Source organism: Oncorhynchus nerka, linkage group LG2 (assembly GCF_034236695.1).
Source record: "Oncorhynchus nerka isolate Pitt River linkage group LG2, Oner_Uvic_2.0, whole genome shotgun sequence".
Taxonomy (NCBI): Eukaryota; Metazoa; Chordata; class Actinopteri; order Salmoniformes; family Salmonidae; genus Oncorhynchus; species Oncorhynchus nerka.
Window position 1 is genome coordinate 49,117,486 of NC_088397.1, and position 26,938 is coordinate 49,144,423.

The 26,938-nt window shown below is 42.2% G+C and overlaps 4 protein-coding genes across 5 annotated transcripts; 2 read left to right on the top strand and 2 right to left on the bottom strand.

Annotated features, from left to right (window-relative positions):
• Positions 1-71: 71 nt before the first annotated feature.
• rpn2 (ribophorin II) lies at positions 72-10,131 on the top strand. Its single transcript, XM_029672750.2, has 16 exons — positions 72-177; positions 1,244-1,431; positions 1,632-1,727; positions 1,897-2,072; positions 2,314-2,389; positions 2,530-2,664; positions 2,880-3,056; positions 3,395-3,513; positions 3,655-3,760; positions 5,680-5,771; positions 5,960-6,074; positions 6,183-6,464; positions 6,785-6,880; positions 7,229-7,304; positions 7,418-7,547; positions 9,455-10,131. The coding sequence occupies exons 1-16, from the start codon at positions 165-167 to the stop codon at positions 9,468-9,470; spliced, it is 1,893 nt and encodes a 630-aa protein (XP_029528610.1). The 5' UTR covers positions 72-164; the 3' UTR covers positions 9,471-10,131.
• A 132-nt stretch (positions 10,132-10,263) lies between these two features.
• Positions 10,264-14,453, bottom strand: ghrh (growth hormone releasing hormone). 2 transcript variants are annotated; one of them, XM_029672766.2, is made up of 6 exons: positions 13,764-14,453; positions 13,184-13,274; positions 11,379-11,480; positions 11,144-11,248; positions 10,645-10,773; positions 10,264-10,479 (listed from the first exon to the last, which is right to left on the bottom strand). In XM_029672766.2, the coding sequence occupies exons 2-6, from the start codon at positions 13,264-13,266 to the stop codon at positions 10,407-10,409; spliced, it is 492 nt and encodes a 163-aa protein (XP_029528626.1). In that variant the 5' UTR covers positions 13,267-13,274; positions 13,764-14,453; the 3' UTR covers positions 10,264-10,406. The 2 variants fall into 2 exon arrangements, with proteins under 2 accessions (XP_029528626.1, XP_029528622.1); XM_029672762.2 differs by having other exon boundaries at positions 13,753-14,453.
• A 66-nt stretch (positions 14,454-14,519) lies between these two features.
• cdk5rap1 (CDK5 regulatory subunit associated protein 1) lies at positions 14,520-19,323 on the top strand. Its single transcript, XM_029672771.2, has 13 exons — positions 14,520-15,102; positions 15,192-15,295; positions 15,398-15,432; positions 15,544-15,644; positions 15,766-15,976; positions 16,169-16,289; positions 16,404-16,634; positions 17,125-17,222; positions 17,339-17,394; positions 17,589-17,719; positions 17,950-18,099; positions 18,503-18,643; positions 18,918-19,323. The coding sequence occupies exons 1-13, from the start codon at positions 14,817-14,819 to the stop codon at positions 19,047-19,049; spliced, it is 1,797 nt and encodes a 598-aa protein (XP_029528631.2). The 5' UTR covers positions 14,520-14,816; the 3' UTR covers positions 19,050-19,323.
• Positions 19,175-26,249, bottom strand: LOC115136896 (bactericidal permeability-increasing protein-like). The gene is made up of 16 exons (XM_029672787.2): positions 26,143-26,249; positions 23,355-23,476; positions 23,146-23,260; positions 22,895-23,026; positions 22,386-22,541; positions 22,173-22,236; positions 21,953-22,013; positions 21,640-21,731; positions 21,365-21,541; positions 21,216-21,275; positions 20,874-21,041; positions 20,715-20,782; positions 20,581-20,623; positions 20,433-20,496; positions 19,564-19,640; positions 19,175-19,422 (listed from the first exon to the last, which is right to left on the bottom strand). The coding sequence occupies exons 1-16, from the start codon at positions 26,232-26,234 to the stop codon at positions 19,381-19,383; spliced, it is 1,533 nt and encodes a 510-aa protein (XP_029528647.1). The 5' UTR covers positions 26,235-26,249; the 3' UTR covers positions 19,175-19,380.
• Positions 26,250-26,938: the final 689 nt, after the last annotated feature.

Sequence of the window (26,938 nt, forward strand, 5' to 3'; positions counted from 1 at the left end):
GTTGGACACAATACGTCATGTGAAAGGTGTGTGTGTAATAATAATAATACGTACCAAGACTGAAAATGCAATTACCACCCCTTGTCTTTGAAATGGTAGTGTCCAAGGCTTGGATCCCGGAAGCAATTCCGGCTCTTTGGTGACGCTGCATTAGAAGAAAAGAAATGGCCCAACCTCGTAAGTATTTTAGGGTTTTTGTTTGCCCTAAATACCACATAAGTACACTTCGTATTAATGGTTATTATAATTTAGTAATATAATCTAGCGGTGATTTGATATAAACAGAGTTTTCGTAGTCTATAAATAACGCGTGCAGGTATGTAATGAATTTGGAGTGACAGTGGAAGCGAACGTTAATAAGCTAGCTAACACGGTTGTCGTAGCTAGCAAGCGAGATCTTGCTAGACATGTATTTTACAGGTACATCATCATGAAGATCATTGGATTGAATACGAACTAGCGTTGTCTGTAGTATGTCTAGTGAGTTTGAAATTTCTCGCTCACGTTAGCTGGTTAGCTTAAATTAGTTAGGTAAGTTAACTACATTACATTTACATTTAAGTCATTTAGCAGACGCTCTTATCCAGAGCGACTTACAAATTGGTGCGTTCACCTTAAGACATCCAGTGGAACAGCCACTTTACAATAGTGCATCTAAATCTTTTAAGGGGGGTGAGAAGGATTACTTTATCCTATCCTAGGTATTCCTGAAAGAGGTGGGGTTTCAGGTGTCTCCGGAAGGTGGTGATTGACTCCGCTGTCCTGGCGTCGTGAGGGAGTTTGTTCCACCATTGGGGGGCCAGAGCAGCGAACAGTTTTGACTGGGCTGCGCGGGAACTGTACTTCCTCAGTGGTAGGGAGGCGAGCAGGCCAGAGGTGGATGAACGCAGTGCCCTTGTTTGGGTGTAGGGCCTGATCAGAGCCTGGAGGTACTGAGGTGCCGTTCCCCTCACAGCTCCGTAGGCAAGCACCATGGTCTTGTAGCGGATGCGAGCTTCAACTGGAAGCCAGTGGAGAGAGCGGAGGAGCGGGGTGACGTGAGAGAACTTGGGAAGGTTGAACACCAGACGGGCTGCGGCGATAACTAGATAACTAAGCTGGTTCCACTAGTTAAGGAATGGGATGTTATGCATGGGTTTCTGTGTAATGGCTGCATGATTGAGTCTACGAACTACTTCACTTTGACTTCACACGTTTAAAACGGTTGCAATATTTCCTGTAACCATCATGTCTGTGCCCACAGGTTTGTTCAGCTTGGTCCTCCTCACCGTGGCTCTCGGAGCCCAGGCTCTGACCCCATCCCATCACCTTTCCCTGTCAGACGTTGCGAGACTTCAAGCTCTCCTGAGCCAACCCTTCACAGACCTGGCATCAGCATACTACTCAATTGTTGGTCTAAGCAAGCTTGGAGCCTCAGTTGCTGATGAACATGTAAGAAAACGGGATACTAAGTATCAAGTAAATGGGCTTGGCTGGAGGACCCAAAACATGTAGCCTATGACATGTTTGCACTAGTGTTAAGTTTGCACCTTTGCTATTCACGTCCACAATGTTTTCCACTCCAGAAAAAATCCAAGGTAGACACTAGTACAGTTTGTTGCCTCATCAAATCCTTGTTTTTCCTTTTGCAGGATGCCTGTCATTTCTTGAAGGCCCAACTGGACCCCATGAGTGTCGACTCCCTCTTCTTTGCTGCTGAGGCCAGTCAGGCCATCTCAGACTGTGAGGTAGGTACTTGTATATGGTGCTTGATTCTATTTGACCAAAACATGTCATTTGCTCCTCCAGCAAGATGAACCGGCGAACAGCATTTGTGTTTGTGCTTTTGGATGCTCTGCCAGTGAATTCTTCACTAATAGCTTGGTTCTGTTGACTTCTTTATTCATCCTCTTTTAGATCCCGGTGTCCAATGAGACCCGTGACATCCTTCTGGCAGCAGTCAGCGAGGACTCCACAGTCACGCAGATCTTCAGAGCTGTTAGCGCCCTCAGTTCCCTAGGGCTTCCTCTGGCTTCACAGGAAGTCGTCGGTGCCCTGGTCGCCCGTATTGCTAAAGAGGACAACGTCTTGGCGTGAGTAATACCTGCTAGCCTGGCAGGTGGATCAGACTTGCTGCTGGATCATTTATTTGATCTTCTGTGAGATCGGCCTTGTTTAACTGCTAGAAATAAGCTTCTGAACTTAATTGTTACTTTGAATCGTTTCAAACAAACTCTGCTTTTGAACAGAAGATATTCCTATGGACATGGATCTAAAGCCATGACGTGTTTTGTCATTGTATTGTGACTGTTCTTTTCTTGTCTTTCTGTACAGGATCACCACAGCACTCCAGACTGCCACCCGTCTCTCCCAGCAGGCTGACTTTGGAGGAATCCTGGAGGAGATTGAGGTGAGTTTCACAAGTCCACCAGGTGGTGCTGTGCTGCAGGTTTAGTCGGGTAAATTACTTTACAAAGTTACTAATTACTCCCATGCAAACTGGTTTCTTAAGCAGATTTGTTGTATTTGAACCTTTCTCTCCCTCTTAAGGATCTTGCAGCACGATTGGATGACTTGGGTGGAGTGTACCTCCAGTTCGAAGAGGGACTTGAGGCAACTGCCCTGTTTGTGACAGCAGCCTACACACTCTCAGACCATGTGGATACAGAGCCTCCTCTCAAAGAGGTAAACTGCTCTCACAATTTATGTGGGTGGTAGATTGATGCAGGGGAGTTGAAGGAAAGCAGGCTGCATGAGTAGGGCCAGGGATTTTTCCTGAACATGTGTCATGTATTAGACCTCTGTATAATACTTCATAATATAAATCTAGAATAACAACACCACCCTACCTATTTTAAAATAACTGCATGTGGAACTAATGTGAGCTGTTCTCCTCACAGGACCAGGTGATCCAGCTGGTGAACTCTGTGTTCAGTAAGAAGTCCTGGCAATCCCTGTCTGAGGCATTCAGCGTAGCCTGTGCTGCTGCCGCCCTATCCAACAACCGCTTCCAGGTGCCAGTCATCGTCAGCGCCCAGGGGCCTGCCACCGTCTCCCACAACCAGCCAATCCTGCAGGTACACTCCACTATGACCGGTGTTTCTAAATCAGTGACTGACTACACTTCATTTTTTTTAATGTCCATTATTTGGTCGTCATCAATTTGAGACACGTTTGAAGGTTTTCGCATGGGCCCCGGGTGCATGTTTTCTTGTTTTTGCACTAGACAGCTGATTTCAAATAACCAACTCGTCATCAAGCTTTGAATGTGCAGTGCTTGGGCAAAAAAACTCCCAGGGGATGGCGGCCAAATTTGGGAAACCTTGCTCTAGTCAACCACTGAGCAATGGTCTTCTTTCTCACATGATGCTTTTCTTTTCACTGACATCTTTCTGCCTCCTTGTCTTTACCACAGCTTCTGGTGACTGATGTCCTCTCCAATCCTCTTGCCTCAGCCAGTGTGGTGGTGGAATCTGCTCAAGCTGTGGTCTCTAAGAACGTCATACTCACCCAGGCACCTTTCTCCCTCAGGGAGTAAGTTTGTTAGACAGAAAGATTAGAATTTGTCTGGGCACTAATGTTGCTAGTTGTGTTGCTTTTTAATATGGATTATTTGTGTATGTCTGCGTTGCAGTGTTTGTAGTGTGTAATAATTATTTCTACCTGTTTTGACAGTGGCATTTTTGAACTGAACTTCATGACTAGCCAGCCAGCCAGTGGATATTACCAGTTCTCTGTGGCTATCACCGGGGACACCCGATTGGTTGCCAGTCAGGTTGAGGTGAGCTGGCCATCTTTTCAAGAGAAAATGTATTGGGGATAATTTTGTACCCGCTTACAAGCAAGATAAACAATCTTGGATGTCATAAGGTGAATGCACCAATTTGTAAGTCGCTCTGGATAAGAGCGTCTGCTAAATGACTTAAATGTAAATGTTCTATATTATTTGAAAGTTTATGCCAGTTTACATTTTTCCAAAATGGGGGCATGGTTCACTCATCACCAAGTATAAAAGGTACAGTGCATTTGGAAACTATTCAGACCTCTTGACTTTTTCGACATTAAACCCTTGTTTAAAAGAAAAAGTCCCATCATAATGACAAAGCGAAAACAGCTTTTTAGAAATGTTGGTAAATCTATTACAAAGGAAAAAACGGATACCTTATTTACATAAGTATTCAGACACTTTGCTGTGAGACTCGAAATGTCGCTCAGGTGCATCCTGTTTCCATTGATCATCTTTGAGATGTTTCTACCACTTGATTGGAGTCCACCTGTGGTAAATGCAATAGAATGGACTTGATTTAGAACGGCACACACCTGTCTATATAAGGTCTGACCGTTGACAGTGCATGTCAGAGCAAAAACCAAGCCAGGAGGTCGAAGGAATTGTCAGTAGAGCTCCGAGACAGGACTGTGTTGAGGCACAGATCTGGGGAAGGGTACGGAAACATTTCTGTAGCATTGAAGGTTTCCAAGAACACTGGCCTCCATTCTTAAATGGAAGAAGTTTGGAACCACCAAGACTGTTCCTAGAGCTGGCCGCCCGGCCAAACTAAGAAATCGGTGGAGAAGGGCCTTGGTCAGGGAGGTGACCAAGAATCTGATGGTCAGTCGGACAGAGCTTCAGAGTTCTTCTGTGGAGATGGGAGAACCTACCAGAAAGACAACCATCTCTGCAGCATTCCACCAATTATGCCTTTATGGATGAGTGGCTAAACTGAAGCCACTCCTCAGTAAAAGGCACATGACAACCCACTTGAAGTTTTCCTAAAGGACTTTCAGACCATGAGAAACAAGATTCTCTGGTCTATTGAAACCAATATTAAACTCTGTGGCCTGAAAGCCAAGCCTCACATCTGGAGGGAACCTGGCACCATCCCTACAGTGAAGCATGGTGGCAGCATAATGCTTTTGGGATGTTTTTCAGCATCATGGACTGGGAGACTAGTCAGGATTGAGGGAAAGCTGAACAGAGCAAAGTACAGAGATCCATGATGAAAACCTGCTCCAGAGCGATCAGGACTTCAGACTGGGGTGAAGGTTCACCTTCCAACAGGACAACAACCCTAAGCACACAGCGAAGATGACGCAGGAGTGGCTTCGGGACAAGTCTCTGAATGTCCTTGAGTGGCCCAGCCAGAGCCTGCGCTTCAACAAAATACTGAGTAAAGGGTCTGAGTACTTACGTAAATGTAATTGGTGATGGGGGGGAAAACAATTGAATCCATTTTAGATTAAGGCTTACAGCCTTGATTTGGAAAAAGTCAAGTGGTCTGAATTCTTTCCGAATGCGCTGTATATAGTTTTGGATTTGTAATTGTGAGAAGTTACAGTTCTTGTAAGTTAAGTCAGTTGCCTTTCGCTTTTGCCAAAAGGTTAGCAGTTCAATGTGCTCGAAATGGAGGACTATTACTTAGTAGCCGCTTTCATTAGCTTACAAACCTTTATGTTACTTAACCATGTGTCAAAGCAATTAACCTCTAGCATTTACTTTTACTCTCTGACACGCATTCACCATAAATGTGACACTAATCACCCTGAAATTTGCATGTGAATTTCACCATATGAATTTCTCATTTTCCTCCGTCTCTCTCTCTCTCTCTCTCTCTCTCTCTCTCTCTCTCTCTCTCTCTCTCTCTCTCTCTCTCTCTCTCTCTCTCTCTCTCTCTCTCTCTCCTTCTCCCCACATGCCTTCAGCTAAAAGTGAAGGTGTCCACTGAGGTGGCCATCACTAATATGGACCTGTCCGTAGTGGATAAGGACCAGAGCATCGGCACCAAGACATCCAGGTTAGGGAGCCCAATCTCGTATATGAAGCCCTTTTTAATACTGCCTTTGTCAGACCCATAACTAAGACCGAGTTATTTCCTGCAGGTTGTATGGTCAGGAAAAGCTCATGGCCCTACCCATTAGCCACCCTATATATATATATATATATATATATATATAAATAAAATATAATTGTTTTCATTTCCAGGGTGGACTATCCCTTCAAGGCCAAGGGTTCTTTTACTGCAGACAGCCACCAGAACTTTGCCATGACATTCCAATTAGTGGATGTCAACACTGGAGTAGAGCTCACTCCCCATCAGGTAGAGATTTGGCTGTTCCTGTGGGTCTACATTTTTATGTTCATACTCTCATTCTGTCAACATTGTGCTATTATATCTCTTGAGTATTGTTATTGTCTTTCTCTCCAGACCTTTGTGAGGTTGCACAATCATAAAACTGGCCAGGAGGTTGTGTTTGTGGCCGAGCCTGACAGTAAGAACCTTTACAAGTTTGAGCTAGACATAGCCGAGAGGAAGTCTGAGTTTGACTCAATGTCCGGAACATATGCCCTCCACCTAATTGTGGGAGATGCCACCTTGGAGAACCCCATTCTGTGGAACGTGGCTGACGTTGTCTTGAAGTTCCTTGATGAGGAGGCCCCAGCAGCCATCCAATCTAAGACCCTTTACATGCCTAAGCAAGATATCCAGGTAAACAACAAGTCTTGCATATAAACACATTGGTTTGTTTCTCCAGTCTTCTGGTTGCTAGTCATAGCTTGAAATGAGCTATATAGCTAAGCTAACTCTGGTGCAATATCCATGTTGTGCGTGGTCCCTGACAAATAAATAGATGGATAGCTGGGGTGTATTCACTAGGAACAAAACTGGGTGGGAACTACCTGAATTTGTCCAATAAACTTGTTTTCCGTTTGCTACGGTTTTGGGTTAACGATTACGCCAATGTCCATGTTGTGCGTGGTCAGTGAAACAAATAGGTGGACTTGACCTGATGTTTTTGTCGTGTGTAGCACCTGTTCCGGGAGCCAGAGAAGAAGCCACCCACAGTGGTGTCCAACGCCTTCACAGCCCTCGTCCTCTCACCCTTCCTGCTGCTGCTTATTCTGGTGACACTCTTTACTTCTTCAAGTTTGGAATTGTATGAAGGTCCAAAGGTTTATTTTTAGAACATTTTCATATCTGCCTCTTCACTGTGTTTTCTGTTTAGCAAGGCCCTTTAGAATAAAACCTTGATACTTCCTGAACGAGCCTTGGTTTTTGGTTAACACTTGTTTTGATTTGAAATGACAATAGTGATGCTGTATGTCATTTCTGACACCGTTGTGTGGCGACATTGTCCATACTGCGAAAGGCTTGCATCAGTGCATTGTAAATTAATCCGTTTCCAGACCTTTTGTTGTACTGCCGTGTTCCATGAACAATATTCTCTTGTTCTCGCCCCCCTCTCTGTTCAGTGGTTCAAACTCGGGGCCAACATCTCGAACTTCAGCCTCTCCCCCAGCGCTGTCCTCTTCCATGTGGGCCACGCATGTGAGTACGGAGTTCTGAGTCGTGGATTACAATGGAAACTACTGGCATTGTCACTCCACCGATATCTCTTTTTCCTAGTTTATCACCTTTGACTGTTTATTGTGATGTTTCAGGCATGCTGGGACTGATGTATGTCTACTGGACTCACCTCAACATGTTCCAGACCCTCAAGTACCTGGCCATCATCGGCAGTCTCACCTTCCTGGCTGGAAACCGCATGTTGGCCCAGAAAGCAGTCAAGAGGTATGGCTTCTGTTAGCTTTCGCAAAAACACAGACTGACTGTCAGATTTCCTGCCTAGAGAGCTCTTGACCACAGGGAGAAAGTTTGACCTCTTCATATGAGAAGGACTCTGGGGCTTTGGGTCCTCTTGGTGCTTCTCTGAGATTGTGGCTGCCGGACGTTCACTCAAGGCCCTTGAGATCGTGTGTAAGGGCCTACTGTGACGCGTTGCCCCCTCAGTGTGTGTCCCCCAGGGGCCCTTTGCCCAGCCAGGCTAGCAGAAGAGTGGAGCCACCGCTGTAGAGCATATGTCTACTGGGAGCATGAGGGCCTGGCCAGATTGAACTGTGTGGGTGTTTTTTTCCCCCTCACGCCTTCCACATGTAGAGCTCTCCAAAGGCCATCGAGACACAGCGGTAATAAGTGTCACTGGCTGAAGGCTTCAAGCTCTAATTGCCTAGTATTACTGTGGAATTACTGCACCTTACTCCTGTCCTTTCTGACCCAGTCCTTTTTAACCATGAAACTTGACTAGCCTGACTTTCTTTAGCCACCGTCTCCTATAGTGTCCTCCTGTCTCCCTAACTCCTGTCTACTCCTTGCTACATCTCTCTCTTTCAGGATTGCCGCAGAGCAAAGTAGTAGGTTGGCAAAGTATAGGAGCCTGCGGTAAAGGCCTGTTTTCAAATAACAAAGGGCCAGTCTTCCAGGCTGAAGTAAGGGCATCTCTATGGACTGCATCCCAGTGCATCCCCATTGCCCTGTGTAATGCATGGCTGTGTGGTGCAGTGCTCACTCACCAACATCTTGCTCATCCCACCATAAAAATCATCTTTGCTCATTTTTTCCATCCTGTCCATGTCACCAGTTATTAATCTTAATATTGCCTGCAATTGTACATGGTTATTCTAAAGATGCAACGTGTGTGGCGCTTCCTCATTCCCGCATTATCCTATCATCCTCCGTTCATATTCTGTTGCGGCGAAATCCTGTACACTTCATCCTTATGCTGGAAAGAAATGCGTGAAGTTTCTCACATCGGATGTGATTTTAATGTACCCAGGACTTCTCATGCAGGCTTTACATTTTAAGATCTCATTTCAGTTTTAAATTTGTGCCCAATAGAAATGAATTGTAAAATAATATTGTCACTTTTTTTGTAAAAAATGTTTCTAAACACTTCTACGTTAATGTGGATGCTCCCATGATAACGGATAATGAAGCGTGCACAAATATCATACCCCCAAAGACATTACATTAACATGGGAGATTAGCATTTCAGCCTCCAACTTTCTCTCCTCATTATTCACGATTTTCATTCAGGATTATCCGTGATCATGGTACCATCCACAATGTAGATGTGGTGTTAGAAACATCTTTATTTACAGTAAGTGACACCAAAATGGCACTACATTCATTTACTATTCATTTCTATTGGGCACAAAATAATCTGGAACAAAACCAAAACGCATGGAAAATGCATCCAACAAGTTTGTAGAGTTATAAGCTTGATGCAATCATTGCGTTCTAGGATATGGGACTAAATACTGAACTTTACTACTTTATTCAAGTGAAATTGTCCCAATACTTTTAGTCCTCTGAAATTGAGGGGGGGGGGGGGGGGGGGAGAGAAAGAAGACTATGCACAAAAAGTGCTGTAATTTCTAAATGTTTGACCTGATTTTTATGGATGACAATACCATCAAATTAAAGCTGACAGTGTGTACTTTAACCTTCATAGTCATTGTATAATTTAAAATTCAAAGTGCTGGTGTACAGAGCCAAAACAACAGGTCTCTGTCCCAATACGTTTTGAGCTCACTAGATAAAAAAAAATATTTAAAAAATAAAATAAAATGTAAAGGTCTTTGTCTGATAATTAACATGTACAACAAACTGACTTATGTATCTATTTTCTTCTCTGGCAGAATTGCAAGTAAATGATGACCGAAGATTGGAGACTTAAGATGATTAGCTTAGTTTTTGGTTTTCAAGAAGTCATTTTAAGGACACATCAACCATCAGACTGTCATCAAAGACATGTTATTCCATGAATCCAATAGAAAATTTGAAATGCAGTTTGACTTCATTTGAAAGTAAATGTTAACTCTACCGAGACCTTTGATTTGATCGGACAGATGTTTACTGACACAGATGCTCCAGCTGACGTCTGCAACGCTAACCATCCTTGCACTTCAGTTTTGTTTGACCGTTTTGCAAATGCCCTTCTTATATTTGTTTTTATAATGGGCTTGGGGATATACTTTTGTGGTTTCATAATGAAATGTGGATGGATTTTTTTGTTTTTTTTTGTACATTCATGTTTCTCAGTGCCCATCTTACCACTGCTTTGTAAAAATTTGCATCAAGAAGGTAGCCATCAATTTTACAAGGCCTTTTGATAGAAGTTGATTGAGGTGGCTTCACTGACATGGTCATTGTAAGTCTAATTATTTGCTTGTCTCCTCACTGAATTACATGTGGAGGGTGTGAGCTATTCACTCATTACAATAAAGACCCCCCCCCCCCCCCCCCCCCAGAATAAAATGGGCAGTCCTAGAAAATCTGGTGTTTTTGTAATTAAAGAAATGGTGATTAATTTTCAGTATTACTGCTGTTTCTTATTGGTGCAATACACACTAATTCTATCATACTCAAGTACTTGAAATAATAGTGCCTATACAATGCATTTGTTTCAGTTGGTAGAAGGAAGTAAAATGAATGCACTAGACTCATATCAAATCTCTTTGCTTTATTGTGAAAACTGGTTACATATCCTTTAGTACAATTGTTTGCCAGAGTGTATGAACTGAGGGACATTGATTTTCTTGACTCAAAGCTTTGATAGTAAAATAGCTTAATTTTTTTATTTTGACATTTTCAGGTCATTAGGGTTGGAGATAAACACTTCTTGTCTTCACTTTGTCCTCGCTTACATTCACTACATAGAAGTCTGGAAGAGAACATTAAGTAGGAATGTCAGTTCAATCACAACTATGCATTTCCACGAGACACACTTCACAGATTACAATTTGGCAACGTGTATGCTCTGAAGGCTTACAGATAACTTGTCTGCAGTGAGATGATTTCAAAACCATGTACTGGGTGGGAACTGTACCTTGGCATCTTGAAATTGTTTTGCTGTCCTCTGTAACTCTGTTTTCTCTGAACAGATGTCAGGTCCTGTTTGTAGGTGCCCTCGTAAATGTCTGACTGGCATTTCACATTATAGCTCCGGCCTTCTTCTCTGGGTTTGAAAAAAAAGAATAGAATAAGTACAGTATGAATATTTTTAGTGCTTCTATACTTAATTATAAACTGGGTGGTTTGAGCCCTGATTGGCTGACAGCTGTTGTATACCACAGGTATGACAAAGCATTTATTTTTACTGCTCTAATTACGTTGGTAAGCAGTTTATAATCAATCACAAGGCACCTTGGGGTTTGTGATGTATGGCCAAAATACTGCAGCTAAGGACTGTGTCCAGGCACTCCGCGTTGTGTCGTGCAAAGAACAGCCTATAGCCTTGGTATATTGGCTTTATACCACACCTCTGGCCTTATTGCTTAACTATAGTATATCATTACTGACAGATTGCATAAACAGCCACTACTCACTGTAGACGTTTTCCCATGATGCTCTGTAGGAATTTCCTGGCTGAGATTTGACCTAGAACCTTCCTGTAGCTGTTGGTAAAGATAGCATCAGCATGTCTTCCTGATCTGAAAGATGGGAGGGAGCACATGATCATTTCATGGATAGATGTGTAGAATTTGAAAGTTCAGTCATTGCCTTGATACCTTTTTGTTGTATAACAACAAAAGCTATTTCAGATTTTGGGGTGGCACTGACCGCAGTTCGGCTTTTTGCGTCAAGGGAGTGCTGTTTTCTTCCAGCAGTTGCATGGGATGCTCTATAGAGGTCATCAGGATGGACGTGTCCCTCTGACCAAACCTGGGGGGAAAACAAGTCACATAAATATGGTATGATGTGTCCACCCACTGTGCAAAACTGTTTGAATCAAAGTTGTTTCCACATTTCAACCCTCAATCTATGTGATGAAGTTGAATCAACTGATTGAATTTGCAAAAAGTCATCAAGGTAAGGGCATTAGGTGTTTGTTTTTTTTACCCAACTTTTAACCTAAATCCAATTACACGGTGAAATGTTTGGTTGAATTCACATTAGTTGACAGCTCATCCAAATGTAAATCAAAACTAAACGTTGAACTGACGTCTGTGCCCAGTGGGCTTTAGTCACTTAGATTAAGTTCGGAATAACAATTTCATGAGTATAACATCGATAGACCTGCATCATTATACCGAGAGCATTGCCGTTTCTAAAAATACATATTTGGGTGTTTATGGAGGCTTTTTCATGTTTTATCTCTGCAACTGCAGGACAAGCATGAGGAAGTGTATTACCGGTGCGGTAACTTTCGCAAAACCAAGTGAAATCGCAACAACAAAAATGTCTGGGCAGCTCTAATCTTTATAGGGAATTATAAAGATAACATTCAAAATAAACTGTCTAAAAAAAAATGTTATCGTAAACAACAACCATACTTCAAATGCTATTACCTTAATTGTAGTTAGGTCAAGTGATCATTTTCAGTAGATGTGTTTTTCCGGATATGCAGAACAATAGTCTCATACTTTGCCCCCGAATGCTGTGATTAATGTGCTGTGCAAATGTTACACATTTTAGTGACTAATCCAGACATCTTGACCCTTGTTAGCATAACAAAAAGACAGGGCACACTATGACAGGCACACTGACCCCTGATAGATTTAAAGCATCATGTTCAGAGACAGACTGCTGGCTGCAGTTATTCTCTATTTCTTTCTGCTCTCTCTTGGCAGTCCAGTCTTTGTCTGTTACTGACCACACCTCATGTTCATTCCATTGTTAGATCGTCCATCAGTGGTATGAAGCATTACATCATTTTTCTCCCAGCAGCACAGGGTGAAAATTGAATTCTTGGAAAGGGAGCTAGCAGAGACTATTTGTGTATACCTGGCCCCTGGTCAAGGAGACTGGGGGCAGAGTAGGGGGGATAACTGCAGTTCAGGTGTGGATCATTCCACTCAACAAGCTCTGCGTCATTAGCCTGTTTAACAAGAGGGTTAGTAACATATTCTACTGAGGGGGTTTAGTTGCTGTTCCCCAGAGATTGGTATTAGAACACTTACACATTGGAGTGTTGTAAATGTCACTCAAAAGGCAATGCACACCACTACTGACATAGCTACTAGGGGTTTGTGAAAAGCTAATTAATTCAAAATGTAATTTAATCATATGACAAGTGACAGAACTATTTTGGATGCTCTAGCAGTAATCTACTAGAATCATAAATCACTCTTTCGTATTCAAGTTCATTATGGTTAGTGAGCTTTAACAGTTGCAATCATAATAATATTTAATTATTTAAACTCAAGTAGTATCAGCATGCTTTTCTTATATAGCAAACTTAAAATGTTTTATCAGAAACATTTTCGAAATAATAATTATATTGGACAATTGGTCATACAACCCATGTTAGATACAATATTTGTCAAATTAGCATGTTGGTTTATATTTTTGACATTTTAATGCTATTAACATGACTTTAAATGTTTAAACAAAATTGCTATCATGCAGATTGATTGGATTCTTACCTAATAGATGGGTAGAGTGGGGCAACTGATACAGACATCACTAGACAGCAGAAAATGAGCAGTACAGCTCGATCCATCATCATGACTAGTTCTGGAAAACAAGAAGAAATGGGTTAAAATTACATTAGAAAATACGCTGAAGCCAGTTGGCCCCTGATCTGATATCACTGCAGTAGACGTTCAGTTCTCTTGGAGAGGAAGCCTTGCTATATTGTTCTGATGATTACTTTTACAAAGATGAAGTATGGATTTTTCAGTGTAACTAAATTTAAGTAAATATTTGCTATAATGTGAAATGTCTTTATCCACTACATGGGTAACTTTACTCAGGTATTATATATTTTTGTTTGATGTTCCAGCCAATAAATAATTAAAGCACAAACGTGTAGTGATTGCATTTGATACCTAAATATCCATGTATGATTGATGTTAACAATATAAATGTTATATTTATTTTTAAGAAGTGATTGACATATAGTTAAAAAGGTTACAATATCAATGTATGTAATCATATCATCAAATGGTCTTCTTGACACACACTATCAAATCTGAAACATAAAGATAGTTACCTTAAAGTTACCTGGATTAAGTGTGAGTTTATTCTATTGGGTCCTTCTCCCGCAGTCCTTGATGTCAGTTCAGGTCATCATCTCAGAAGAAATGCTGGAACAGCTTTTTGTGGACATCACTCTCTGAATAAACCTTTTAAACCAAACCATCAAAGACACCAATGACATCACCTCTGATGTTAAATTCGCTCTAACCTCTCTGCCTGTCTGTGTGTCCCACTCCCCCCCTCTATCGCTCTCTTTATCTCTCTCTCTCTTCCTTTCACCGTACTGGTTGAGGTATGCTTTAGATTTCTCTCCCTTCTCTTTCATTGGTCATATATCTAATCAAATCTAATCAAATGTATTTATATAGCCCTTCGTACATCAGCTGATATCTCAAAGTGCTGGCTAGGAAAAACTCCCTAGAAAGGCCAAAACCTAGGAAGAAACCTAGAGAGGAACCAGGCTATGAGGGGTGGCCAGCCCTCTTCTGGCTGTGCCAGGTGGAGATTACAACAGAACATGGCCAAGATGATCAAATGTTCATAAATGACCAGCATGGTCAAATAATAGGTCTGGGACAGGTAGCACGTCCGTATAATATCTATATGTTTTATTTGTTTAAATACATCTGGAATATAATGTATATTAATGGAACAGTTTTAATGTAGTTAAGTACAGATTCCTTCAAGGTGCACAACGATGGCACTGTCACAGTGGAACCTTTTGTAAAATAGTTGGTTCAAGACGGACCGCAATATTGTACGTCCTTGAGGACGCGATTGAAAGACTGCAGTTGTTTACACAAGATCACGCTTGCGAATTGCTTTGTGTACCGAATGACAACTTGAGAATTAAAACGACTTCAATAGTGCAAATTTTGTATTCAACCGACAAGTTCATGTGCAGAAAGAAGAATTATGACATACGAAAGCTGCAGTACCTGCTGAGTACAATTCCGGAGGGCTCTTTTTCAGATGTCAAGCCACTAGCTGGCTAACATTAGCTATTTTGAACATTGTTTTCACATTTTCACCCATTGCAAAAAATGTCGCAGTAATTGACGTTATTATTTGACAAATATGAGAAACACCAACCGTTTAAGATCTATTTTTCTTACTTTTGAACAATGGTTACCTAGATGGAGCTTGCAACACAGATTGTGTTGTTCAAAGCCAGTCAGCGTTCATTCAAACGAGAGCAGGGCAGAAAAATTCAAGACTCAAATAGCCACAGGTCCAAGATTTCATGACTTTGTCAAGGGAGCTTCTATCAACAAACAGCAACCTGTTATCACTGATGATTTGATAGACACTGACAAGCATGCCTATCTTCCCGAGGACTCAGAAAGTGGGAATTCTAGGACAGGTTTGTGCACTGCACATTAACATCGCGGATAAAATAAAATAAATCTTCTTCCATTAATTAATGACCGTTGAAATAATGCATTTTTACAGTGTGTTTTGAAACCTATGGCTGTCAGATGAACGTCAACGACACAGAAATTGCCTGGTCAATATTGCAGAAGAAGGGATATCAACGCACAAGTGATGTCGCTGAGGTACACATGACGTTCACTTTTTAGGAGGATTAAAATGTGCATGACCAAATATTTATATTGACAGAAACCTTTGGTTTAAATATACATTTTTATCTCTTTCAGGCTGATGTTGTCCTCCTTGTTACATGCTCCATAAGGTGAAGTTCCAAGTCTTTTTGGGACAGAGGGAGGCATTTTTCCTTAAGTTTTGTTCACTGAACTTTCAACATACTCAAGCAAGCTTTTCCTGCTTTTTCTGCTTCGCACAGAGAAAAAGCCGAACAAACAATCTGGAACAGACTACGGCAACTCACAGCCATGAAGAAAAGACGCTTAAAGACCCGCGTACCCATGAAAATTGGAGTCTTAGGTGAATGACTTACAGTCTGACTTGTGACTATGATACATTTGATGTCTCTGTCTCAACCGACACTCTAGGATCAACACAGCATACGTGCTGGCTCTGATCCCCTGTATGTTTGTGGTCCCAGGTTGCATGGCCGAGAGGCTGAAGTCTGAGCTGCTGGAGCGGGAGAAGCTGTTGGATGTTCTGGCTGGTCCAGATGCATACCGGGACCTTCCTCGCCTCCTGTCTGTGGCCCATGGTGGTCAGCAGGCTAGCAACGTGCTGCTGTCTCTAGAGGAGACATATGCGGATGTCATGCCAGTTCACCACTCCGCCCAGGGTTACAGCGCTTTTGTGTGAGTGTCTCTCTGACTGTCTGTCACATCTTGTACAGCTAGGCAAGTGTTTATTCGTCAGGTTGAATGTACTCTGGTGCAGTTTACCATTTACAATCAGATGAGTTACACAGGACCCTAGAATTACATATAGAATCGAATACAGGAAATTGGCCTTGATCCTGCATCCTCATGTCCCTCTCTGCTTTGTAGGTCCATCATGCGAGGATGTGATAACATGTGCAGCTACTGCATTGTCCCGTTCACTCGAGGTCGAGAAAGGAGTCGACCAGTGTCCTCTATCCTTGAGGAAGTCCATATCCTGTCAGAGCAGGTAGGTGTTTTAAATGTCTCTCAGGTGTGCAGATACTTCTCTTGTTTGTGTCTTAATAGACTGTATGCAGGCTTAAGCTATTTTTAGCATTACTGTGGTTTTGTTCTGTACCAGGGCGTGAAGGAGGTGACCCTGTTGGGTCAGAATGTGAACAGCTACAGGGACACATCAGAGGAACAGTTCTGTAGTTCAGAGCCAGGCCAGCTGAGCCGGGGCTTTAGAACGGTGTACCGAGCCCGGCCCGGGGGCCTGCGCTTTGCTGACCTGCTGGACAGAGTGTCCCTCATAGACCCGGACATGAGAATCAGGTTCACCTCCCCTCATCCCAAGGACTTCCCTGATGAGGTACAAATGGAGTCCAAAAGGCAAACTGATGTTAATAGTATTGGGATTATATTGTTATTCTAATAGTCTAAGATTGTAAAGAATGCACTTTGTTGTTATTCTGTTCACTGCTACACACAGACACTAATCACAAGCAAAAAATGTAAGGTAAACATTTGACCATTGAAGGATATACTTAAGCAATAAGGCACGGGGGTGTGGTATATGGCCAATATACCACGGCTAAGGGCTGATCTTACGCAATGCGGAGTGCCTGCATACAGCCCTTAGCCGTGGTATATTGGCCGTATACCACAAACCCCAGAGGTGCCTTATTGCTATCATAAACTGCTTAACAATTTAATTAGAGCAGTTAAAAATACATGTTTTGTCATACCCGTGGTATATGGTCTGTCAGCCAATGAGCATTCATGGCTCGAACCACCCAGTTTATGAAGTAGATTGTTCTCAGCGTTGACGTGGACATTTTGACACTGGTGTTTGTGTGTAGGTGTTGCAGCTGATAAAAGAGAGGGCGAACATCTGTAAGCAGATCCACCTCCCGGCTCAGAGCGGCAGCAGCACAGTCCTACAGGCCATGCGGAGGGGGTAATACAGCTCCTCTGTTTCAGCTTGTACTCTGCTCTCAAATAGAAATGGAACTAGATCCATGGAAACCGAGTCAAATATGTTTGTCTTAATTGTGTCCATTTTGGAAATTTCAGTTATAGTAGAGAGGCTTACCTGGAGCTTGTGGATAACATCAAGAGAATAATCCCAGGTAGACCACCTCAACTTGTTTATACGTTTCTTTGTGATGAATAGTTGCTGTGAATTCAGGTAACCGCTGCAGACCGGTTTGGCTATGCACATTGGCTGCATGCCAATGGCATCTTGTGTAATGTGCTTTTCAAAGCACCGACTGTCTTATTGCCATTGGGTCAGTGACGGTTCAGTCCTGTGTGTCTGTCTCAGGGGTGAGCCTGAGCAGTGACTTCATCTCTGGGTTCTGTGGGGAGACAGAAGAGGACCACCTGCAGACCCTGTCTCTGATCAGGGAGGTGCACTACAACGTGGGCTTCCTCTTTGCCTACAGTATGCGGAAGGTCCGTTCAACTCAATTAACGTACTGGACATGATTCCACATGTTCTGTCAATACCATTGGTGTAGAGCATGGGTACACAACCGTATTTTTTTTTTCTCAGGGGCCCATAGAGTTTGTGTTACGAAATCCAGGCCCCTCTAAATTAGACAATATTTTCAAGAGTAAATTAAATGTCATTTATTGTGTTAATGCCGTATATCCTGTGAACACTGCTGTGTCCTCTTTCCCAGAAAACCCATGCGTTCCATCGTCTTCAGGACGACGTGCCAGCGGAGGTGAAGCAGCGGCGGCTCGAGGAGCTCATCTGCATGTTCAGGGAGGAGGCCACCAAGGTCAACTCTGCCCTCATCGGCAGAACACAGCTCGTCCTAGTGGAGGGAGTGAGTACCATTTTCTTCTGCTCTTGAAATAAAACACTCTCCTCATATCTTGGGCCCAATGCTTGGCCTTTCCACCTGACCTGATGGAGAGAAACTCCTATCCCTACTCATATGGTTACTATTAGCAATAATGTACATGTTTAAAATCAAATGAATTGAGCCGTGAGCCCCTGCTCCCCACACCTCAGACTTACCCTGCATGGGGAAACTAGCAATTTAGACCGGACCTATTCATATTTACCCGTGGCATGCAAACGTAGTATTATAGCAGGTCGAGCCAACGAGGATTCAAAATTCACCGGGCGATTCATGTAAAACCCACTCTAATTCACATATAGGTAATGGTACTTAATTGTCCCACATCGTTCCAATATCAATTGACCTTGTTTTCACGTCCCCCCAGGAGAGTAAGAGATCAGCTCAGGACCTGTGTGGGAGGAACGATGGGAACGTGAAGGTGATTTTCCCTCGGCAGGAAGTGGCTGGTCAGCCCACTGACACACACACTTCCCCCATCAACCCGGGAGACTATGTCCTGGTCAAGGTACACTTTCATTCTGCCGTAGCTGTTTCATACGACATTTTCTATCACACTGAGTCACAGCAAGACTTCTCTCTTTCAATTATACTGTATGTATGAACACATACTGTATGTATGAAAAGCTTTGCTTTGATGGATGTTTATTTAAATGCTTAGGTCCTTTATAAGGGCTTAAGTAGTTATTTTCAAGAAATAAGCCATTTTAAAGGTAATCGGGCACCATGCTTAGAACTGCGCTGTTCCTGCCCTGTGACTGACTGGCCTGTCTCCCATACAGATAGAATCAGCCAATTCCCAGAGCCTGAGAGGACACGCCCTCAGCCACACCTCTCTCAGTGACTCAGCCACACGTTTACCTGACCACCGCCATGACGGACAACTGGCTTCAGTCGCTAGATACGGCGTCTAGTCCTCTGTACCCTGAAAGTGAGTGTGAAGTGGACGTCTTCTGTGGCACCACGACGCAGATGTAACATCGACAAAGATCCAATCCAGAGACAACTGACTGAAGAAGACTTTTGTCAAGTTAAAATAAACATTTAAAAAAACTTTATTGTGATTTGTTTAATTATACAAATATATTAATTATAAATGGGACAAAAGTGGAATACTGCAATGATTGAAAGATATTTAAGAATGTGGTGTATTGCTATGTGTAATACATTTAGATTTTTAAATGTTAATTGCATGTCTCATTGGTTTGATTTGATTGTTGATTTGCGATGAGATTTACATGGCACTTATCCTGTGAACTGAACGTCTGTCCCAATCAGCATGTAGTCCTGAAGAGAGAAAAGCAACAGTAGTTGCTTATATAGGACACAATAGTTTGTCAAATATAGGACACAAACACACTGTTTATAGTATAGGAGATAGTGTAAATGATAGATGTTGGTAGCACTGAGCTCTTAGATATAATGTACCTTCAGGACCTGCAGCTGAGTGTTGACAAGGTTCATCTTTCCAATAGAGGGAAGGGGAAAACCCTTCTCTAGGCGAGCTATAGGATAAAAACACTGGTTAATCATTGCAGAAACAGTTTGTGTCCTTCCACCAGTACACTCCTCAAAAGGCCCTGAATCTTAATCAAAAAATACTTCAGATAAAAAAAATATGAGAAAAACGTGTTTTCCAACCTCGGGGTTACATTTTTTTAAATGAAGTAACAGGATTGATGACTTCATCTTAAATCATTCATAAATCCCCTGGTGACAGGGGGATTAGAAGCTTGTGTGCCACAGGGAGAGTAATTGAATGCAAGTTTCATAAGAAATAAAAATAAAACATTTCTAGCCTGTCTATGGGTAACGGGGTTGATGCTCGACCCACTCAGTTTTCCACCACAAAACACCAGAAAATGGCTGAAACGTGTATAACCTGCTCACCTGCTTTTACACTATGATTTGACTGTTAGATGTTCAATGTTTCTTTTAACATTTTTAAAAAGGAATATTTTCACCATATTAAAACGAGAGTTCAGGGTTGACCTTAAAATGAGGGACAGACGTAAATTAATCACTAATCACATTAAATAAATAATATTCAGAAATGACTTAGTCGAAGCAACAAAATAACTAGGGTTTTACAATGATGATTAAACTTGGAGAAATTGGGGAATTAAATGGGTTAAAATCTTCCAAGAAGTGATAGATTTATTGAATTCTCCACGTGGTTGATATTAATGAGCACTTTATTTAATATAACAGGCTTTTAAAATTCAATATTGGTGCACAATTTCCACCAAAATATGGAACGACTCAAATATAAATAATCAAGGAAGGAAAGCACTCACCATTGACCTTTGGTATCACAGCCACTTTCAGGACCATCAGGAAGATGTTGTCAAGAGATCGAACCTGTTTGTGTTTAGATTCAGTGTGTTTTAGTGTTTAAAAAGCAAGTTATATTCAAGTTACAAGCTCTGAATATGTCATTCTTACCTGAAACTGTCCCACATAACTCGTTTCCAGAGTCATCTCAATTCTGTGAAAAGCAGACCGCATTCAATTATTTTGGTCAGTTTCTGAAAAATAATTTCTTCCCCTTTTGCACCCGTGTAGACAATCACACTCACTTGTTCAGAGTGACAGCCCCGGCCAACTTCACCCCGGTCACGTACAGTCGAGCACTGACACTACCCTCCTGTAGTGAGAACAGAGAGCTTGTCGAGTCATGTACCACTCTGACAGTCTGACCTACGGCATTCTACCTCCTGATTGAGTGACTGACTGACCATGTTGAGGACGAAGAGGGGAGAGAGGGTGGTGTTGGGCTGGATGGCGTAGGCCGTCACGCTGCCACTGGCCTGGACAGTCACGTTGTTGGGCTCAAAGAAGATGGTGGGCTCTTTCACCGTCTTCACCAGCAGCTTCATCATCATGCTAGGGAAACGCTTGGCTATCTGAGCACAGAAGAACACCTTCACTCTTCTGACCTGAGAAGAACACTCATGGTATCCTTACTTAGATGTTTGAACAAAGGCATGTTTCCGTTTCTAGAGGGACAGTAATGTCATTCTGTACTATTCCGAACATTGTGAGGTAAAATGAAGACAATGGTGGGTTGTGTTTATCACCTCTGGAATGAAGGCCCCAAACGTTCTGGTGTTCAGCCGAATGGGAGAGCTTGGAGGGATCTGTCAGGGGAAAATAGAGAGGAGGACTCTGTATCACTCTGTAGATGAGTCTGGAGCAAATATGTTTGCAGTTGTGAAGGAATCCTCACCATATCATCGGTGATATAGAGGCTAAGTGCTCCAGCATTGTTGTACACGAAGCCTGCAGAGTTGGTGGTGAAGGCTGACATTCCGATGTAGAGCATGTTGTTGACCTGAGGAGGCAGGGAGAAGGGCGTGGGGGAGAACGGAGGCTCCTGGTGCTTCCCAATGTTGTAGAACTCACCCTGCAGAGAGAGAGATAGAGAGGTTTGACCTTTATGCCTCTTGCTTGTTTACACCTTTCAACGGATACAATTGTTGTGAGATAATCGGGAGTTCTCACCTTCAAACTGAAATCAATGGAGGTATTTGAAATGGTGGGTGATGTCACCATGGAATATTCAACTTCAGCATACTTGTCCACTTTGGCTAGAACTTCAAGATGGCAGAATATATATATATTTTTTAAATCAATTTAGTAGCCTATGAATGACACAATAATGAACTAATCGATTCCTTATCATACGTTCTTATGTACAAGTTGTGTTTCAAACTGCTTTGCTTTATCTTGGCCAGGTTGCAGTTGCAAATGAGAACTTGTTCTCAACTAGCCTACCTAGTTAAATAAAGGTGAAATTTAAATTTTTTTAAAATACCATTGATAGTTTTGAGGTGTGGGTTCATGTCAGTAATAGTATCAGCCACTAGGGGACAGATCTGTAACAATGAAACAGCGATTATTATTGCCAAGAGCACAGAAGAAGAATAACCAGTTGTGATTGTTGAAGTGAATTGAGTCAAAGAGGAAGTGAGATCAGTCAGAGAGGAAGAGAGTTATTGGTTGAGTTTGCGGTCTGGCATTACACTGTCTCTCACCTGTTTCTGCAGAGCACTGCGCAGGGCCTTGTCAATGTAGGCACTGAAAAGGTTGTACAGCCAGCTGGGAAACAAGAACCAAAGCACAAGAAATCCACATTGCAATCATTTTATGACACTGTGGTTTGATTAGGCTTCCTTAGTCGGCAACATGCATTCTCACAAAGTTTTTAGTGGACTGGAGTTTCTTGTGCAGCTTTATAGTCTAGTTACCTTGCTCCACCATGGAACTTGATGCTGGCACTGCCCACGTTGGCCACACAGTTGACACTGCTGACCGTTGGCCTGCCAGTCTCATCACTCTTGATTGTAATACTGTCAGTGACGGTGAGTCCATTCACCTCCAGGTCGAAGGAGCCACTGTCTTTTCTAGATTGTTACCAAGAAAATAAGGATTGTGGATCGAGTCCTTTGTTTTGTAGACAGGCCCAAGAGAAAATTGTACAGTGTTGTTCAAACCTTGTCCTGGGGATGTACTGGGTGTTTAGCAGTGGAGGCTGCTGAGGGGAGGACGGCTCATAATAATGGCTGGAATGGAGTCAACGGAGGGATATCGACCATACAGAAACCACGTCTTTGTGTTTGACACCATTCCATGGACTCCATGGACACCATTCCAGTCATTATTATGAGCCGTCCTCCCCTCAGCAGCCTTTACTGGTGTGCAGCCTTTAGTTCCAGCTTGCTTGGGACACTCCAGCTGGTCCCGAGGATGCACTTACATGAAACTGAGGTATCGGATCTTCCAATTCCCATGCAGGCTGATGAAGGCATTAGTAATGCTTAGGCTGATTCCAGTATCTGGCACCAGTGCCAGAGCAGAGTACGGCAGTCCCAGATTCACTATCGTTATTCTGGAGGATTAAATGGAGTATTGTGAACACTGTAACATTTGTCAGCACAGTTGACGATATCAACAAAAATTTCCATGAGATATGCAGATCAATGCAATATATTGGATTTACTCCCTTACCCTGTCAAACTGTACTTGACCTTGCCAATGGGAGCAACTCGCTCTGTCCCAGAGAGGTCTGGGACCTTCATGGTCTTGAGTTTCTGCTGCAGAGATGCCATCCCAATTTGTTTGCCTGTGAACAAGACAGGATAGCAGGGGATTGGGACAGAATGATCACAACACACAAACACACTCATTTAGCTATATTGCCCTTGCTTTACACTTACCATATTCAATGCCCTTCTCTGTGAGTTTGACCTTGACTCCAGGGTTGGTGGCCAGAGCTAAGGGGACGAGAGCCAACAGAGCCAGCCAACAGCATGGAGACATCTTGACTACAGTCACCTGTCTGGAGGACAAACCAACAATAATATATCTATTCTACAAGGCAGGTGAATTGTTTGTCATAATAGAAATTGCAACATTCTTCAGATATTTGGAGACTGCGTGAATCAGAGGAGACTGCGTGAATCAGGCCTTCATGGTCGAATTACTGCAAAGAACCCACTACTAAAGGACAACAATAATAAGAAGAGACTTGCTTGGGCCAACAAACACGAGCAATATACATTAGACTGGTTGAAATCAATCCTTTGGTCTGATGAGTCCAAATTGGAGATTTTTGGTTCTAACCGCCGTCTTTGTGAGATGCAGAGTTGGTGAACGGAGGATCTCTGCATGTGTAGTTCCCACTGTGAAGCATGGAAGAGGAGGAGGTTTGATGGTGCGGGGGTGCTTCGCTGGTGACAATGTCAGTGATTTATTTAGAATTCAAGGCACGCTTAACTAGCATGGCTACCGCAGCGATACGCCATCCCATCTGGTTTGCGCTTAGTGGTACTATCATTTCTTTTTGAACAGGACAATGACCCAACACATCTCCAGGCTGTTTAAGGGTTATTTTACCAAGAAGGAGAGTGATCACAATCACCTGACCTCAACCCAATTGAGATAGTTTGGGATGAGCTGGACTGCAGAGTGAAGGAAAAGCAGCCAAAAGTGCTCAGCATATTTGGGAACTCCTTCAAGGCTGTTGGAAAAGCATTCCAGGTGAAGCTGGTTGAGAGTACCAAGAGTGTGCAAAGCTGTCATCAAGGCAAAGGGTGGCTACTTTGAAGAATCTAAAATCTAAAATATATTTAGATTTGTTTTACACTTTTTTGGTTACTACATGATTCCAGTGGGTGCTGTTGTCGGGAGCTTCATGAAATGGGTTTCCATGGCCGAGCAGCCACACACAGGGGAAAACGCTCAGCTCTGCCTCTGTATGGACAAATACTTCTTGTTTTGTTGCACGCAACTTCCCTGACACCATCAACACTTGGGGAAAGAAAGTCCCATATTTCATATCCTTTTAAAGAGGAGTTGCACAATATTGGGCTTGGCAGTCAGAATGGCAAAAAAAGGAAACTGAACTGGTATCATTATCTGATCATCATAATTTTAACAAACCAACAGATGCTCATGCTTAGTACCCCAGTGATCATCACTTTGGAAGTTATACCCTCTTTCTGTTGACTGGTAACTGATTCTGAATGACAGACAATCAGATAATGTAACCAGCCATGACAGTGGCCTTACAGGTCCTGATTGGAGCCCTGGGGGATGGGGAAGAAACCCAAATGGTACAATCCAGACTTGATTCACTTTAGGGCTCTGAAAGAGCTGAGTGTTTCTGTCAGAGCTGCAGATAAAGACACACGACCCGTGAGGAGTTAGCGTGAGCTGGGCCTATATTGAATTATGCTTTGCCTGAAATGAACAGAGGCAAGGAAAAGAAAGTAGACCGATTTGGCTTGCTAAATCACAGACATGTGACTAGTGCGCTTGAAGGAACTCGGTGTAGAGAGTTGGCTGTTTGTTGAAGGACCTCCCCACTGGTATTCGTTTTTAGATGGCTTTTCAAATTGAGAATGTTGAAGAAATTCTCAAAACCCACATATAGACAGTTGCTCAACTACCCAGAGAAAAAAGAGAGCACTTTTGGAAAAGCTACTTGGAAAATATAGTTTACCAAGCTACCAATGACTTTATGCTGGAAGAAGATAAAGGAAAATGTTTTGAAGCTGTAACTTGCAAAATACAGACATCTAGCATTTTAATACAGAAATACAGCATTTTGCATCATGTGATGCTGCGTTTTGCAGAATGTATCATATGGAGAGGATTTCATTAAAAAAAAAGTGATCTATCTTGAAAACTTGATTGCTGCCAAGCAAAACAGTTTGGGACTATGTCAACAATGGACTAATGAAACAAATATGTACAGATCGTTTTAGGGTGGAATTTCCCTTTAAGCTACGCTCAAGCTACCCACTAGAAAAAGATAGTTTGCTTAACTGAAGTTACTTTGAAAAAAAGTAGTTCACTACATCCAAACTACTTTGTGGAGTATTTTCACATCTAAGTCGGAACTATTATAGAAATCAAAATGCAAAAACATATGTGAATGTGTAATTTAGCCTATTAAACACAATAACAATGTTTCAAGTGACAATTAAGCAGGTCTGATGCCAAAAAAGAATGGACATTATTGCCTACTTCACATATATTTTATTTTTGCAAAAACATATTGTGTAGTTTCAGTAGTAAGCTACAGTACAGCGCTACATGGCAAAAAATAAAAATAATTACTGATGAAAACACTACCTAGATTTGAAGCTACTGCAAAATGTAGTTTTATTACTTGTAGTTCACTATTCCCCAACACTGCTTTTGACAGACTGTATAATTTACCCCACTGTCTGTCACCCACCCTCTAGCCTGTTTACTCAGTGGTGATTGTGGAGTGACCGCTTTCATAAAATATCACCATGGCACTCTACAATAAATTTCCCATAAATACCTGCAAAACACACCAACTTGGGTTCTCTCATACCCTGACACTTCTTTAAACATGAGATCACTTTTAAACTGAGAGAAACAGTCTACATGGTATACAGTACCGTTCATAACTTATATGAGTTAGATTGTATTAGATAAAGGATAATTAGTCATGCACAACTCTGTAGTTACCTTATGCACGAGTAAGAAAGTGGTGTAGAACTTCTGTTGTTGTTGCACCCTGGCTGGCGGCAGGGCAGAATGAAAGGGGAAGAGAGGCACATGGCCTTTAATTCACTTCTCTGAACCAGGAAGAGTTGTTTGAGAAATGCATTTACTGGGACTACCCATTCTGTGGATAATGGAGAGGATGGAGCGAATTTTGTGCAAAGAAGGACAATCTAGTGAATGTTAGCTGTTCCCTTAGTTATGTTAACAGACTAATTCCTACCATTCAGAGAGGGATGTGTTCAGGATATACAGTAAAGAAAGAGTAAACAATGGAATGTTTATGAGTACCAATGAAACTTGGTAACATGGTTTGATGCAAAGCCAACTAATAATTGCAGTAGTAATGTCTTATAGTATACCATTCCGTCATTGACTCTTATCAAGAACATAAGAATTACTGCGGTCTGGCTTTTTAAAGGAAGACTGGTATTTTTGCAATACCCTAAGATTTTGATTATGATCCTGAATAACCATCCAAGCAACCAAAACTGGCTTGTGGAAATGAGATATTTTAGGATGTAAAAATGGCTTATTTTGGTTACAGTAGATGGTAGTCTAACACCATCTGCCCATCATTTCTGAGCCAACCACCTCCGCATCAAGTCCATCTCTGGTGTCCGGAGTACAATTTGTAAAGCAATTTAAACCATTAGGTGTAGGTGCTCTTAATAACACATGATTGCTTTAGCCTAATAGATAATTTAATACATTATTTGTAAATATTGATATTGACTTTCTTGTTACTTCACTAATCTGC

Excerpts from the sequence above, each read along its gene's own strand:
- LOC115136896 (XM_029672787.2), bottom strand. The coding sequence starts at position 26,234 with ATGTGCCTCTCTTCCCCTTTCATTCTGCCCTGCCGCCAGCCAGGGTGC. Across the intron at positions 23,261-23,354 it reads AGAGAAGGGCATTGAATATG|GCAAACAAATTGGGATGGCA; the intron begins GTAAGTGTAAAG and ends TCTTGTTCACAG. Across the intron at positions 21,732-21,952 it reads ACACCTCAAAACTATCAATG|TTCTAGCCAAAGTGGACAAG; the intron begins GTATTTTAAAAA and ends GCCATCTTGAAG.
- ghrh (XM_029672766.2), bottom strand. The coding sequence starts at position 13,266 with ATGATGATGGATCGAGCTGTACTGCTCATTTTCTGCTGTCTAGTGATG. Across the intron at positions 11,481-13,183 it reads CCACTCTACCCATCTATTAG|GTTTGGTCAGAGGGACACGT; the intron begins GTAAGAATCCAA and ends TTTTCCCCCCAG. Across the intron at positions 10,774-11,143 it reads ATCATGGGAAAACGTCTACA|AGAAGAAGGCCGGAGCTATA; the intron begins GTGAGTAGTGGC and ends TTTCAAACCCAG.
- rpn2 (XM_029672750.2), top strand. Across the intron at positions 1,728-1,896 it reads AGGCCATCTCAGACTGTGAG|ATCCCGGTGTCCAATGAGAC; the intron begins GTAGGTACTTGT and ends ATCCTCTTTTAG. Across the intron at positions 2,073-2,313 it reads AAAGAGGACAACGTCTTGGC|GATCACCACAGCACTCCAGA; the intron begins GTGAGTAATACC and ends CTTTCTGTACAG.
- cdk5rap1 (XM_029672771.2), top strand. The coding sequence starts at position 14,817 with ATGAGAAACACCAACCGTTTAAGATCTATTTTTCTTACTTTTGAACAA. Across the intron at positions 15,296-15,397 it reads GCACAAGTGATGTCGCTGAG|GCTGATGTTGTCCTCCTTGT; the intron begins GTACACATGACG and ends TATCTCTTTCAG. Across the intron at positions 17,720-17,949 it reads TTGCCTACAGTATGCGGAAG|AAAACCCATGCGTTCCATCG; the intron begins GTCCGTTCAACT and ends CCTCTTTCCCAG.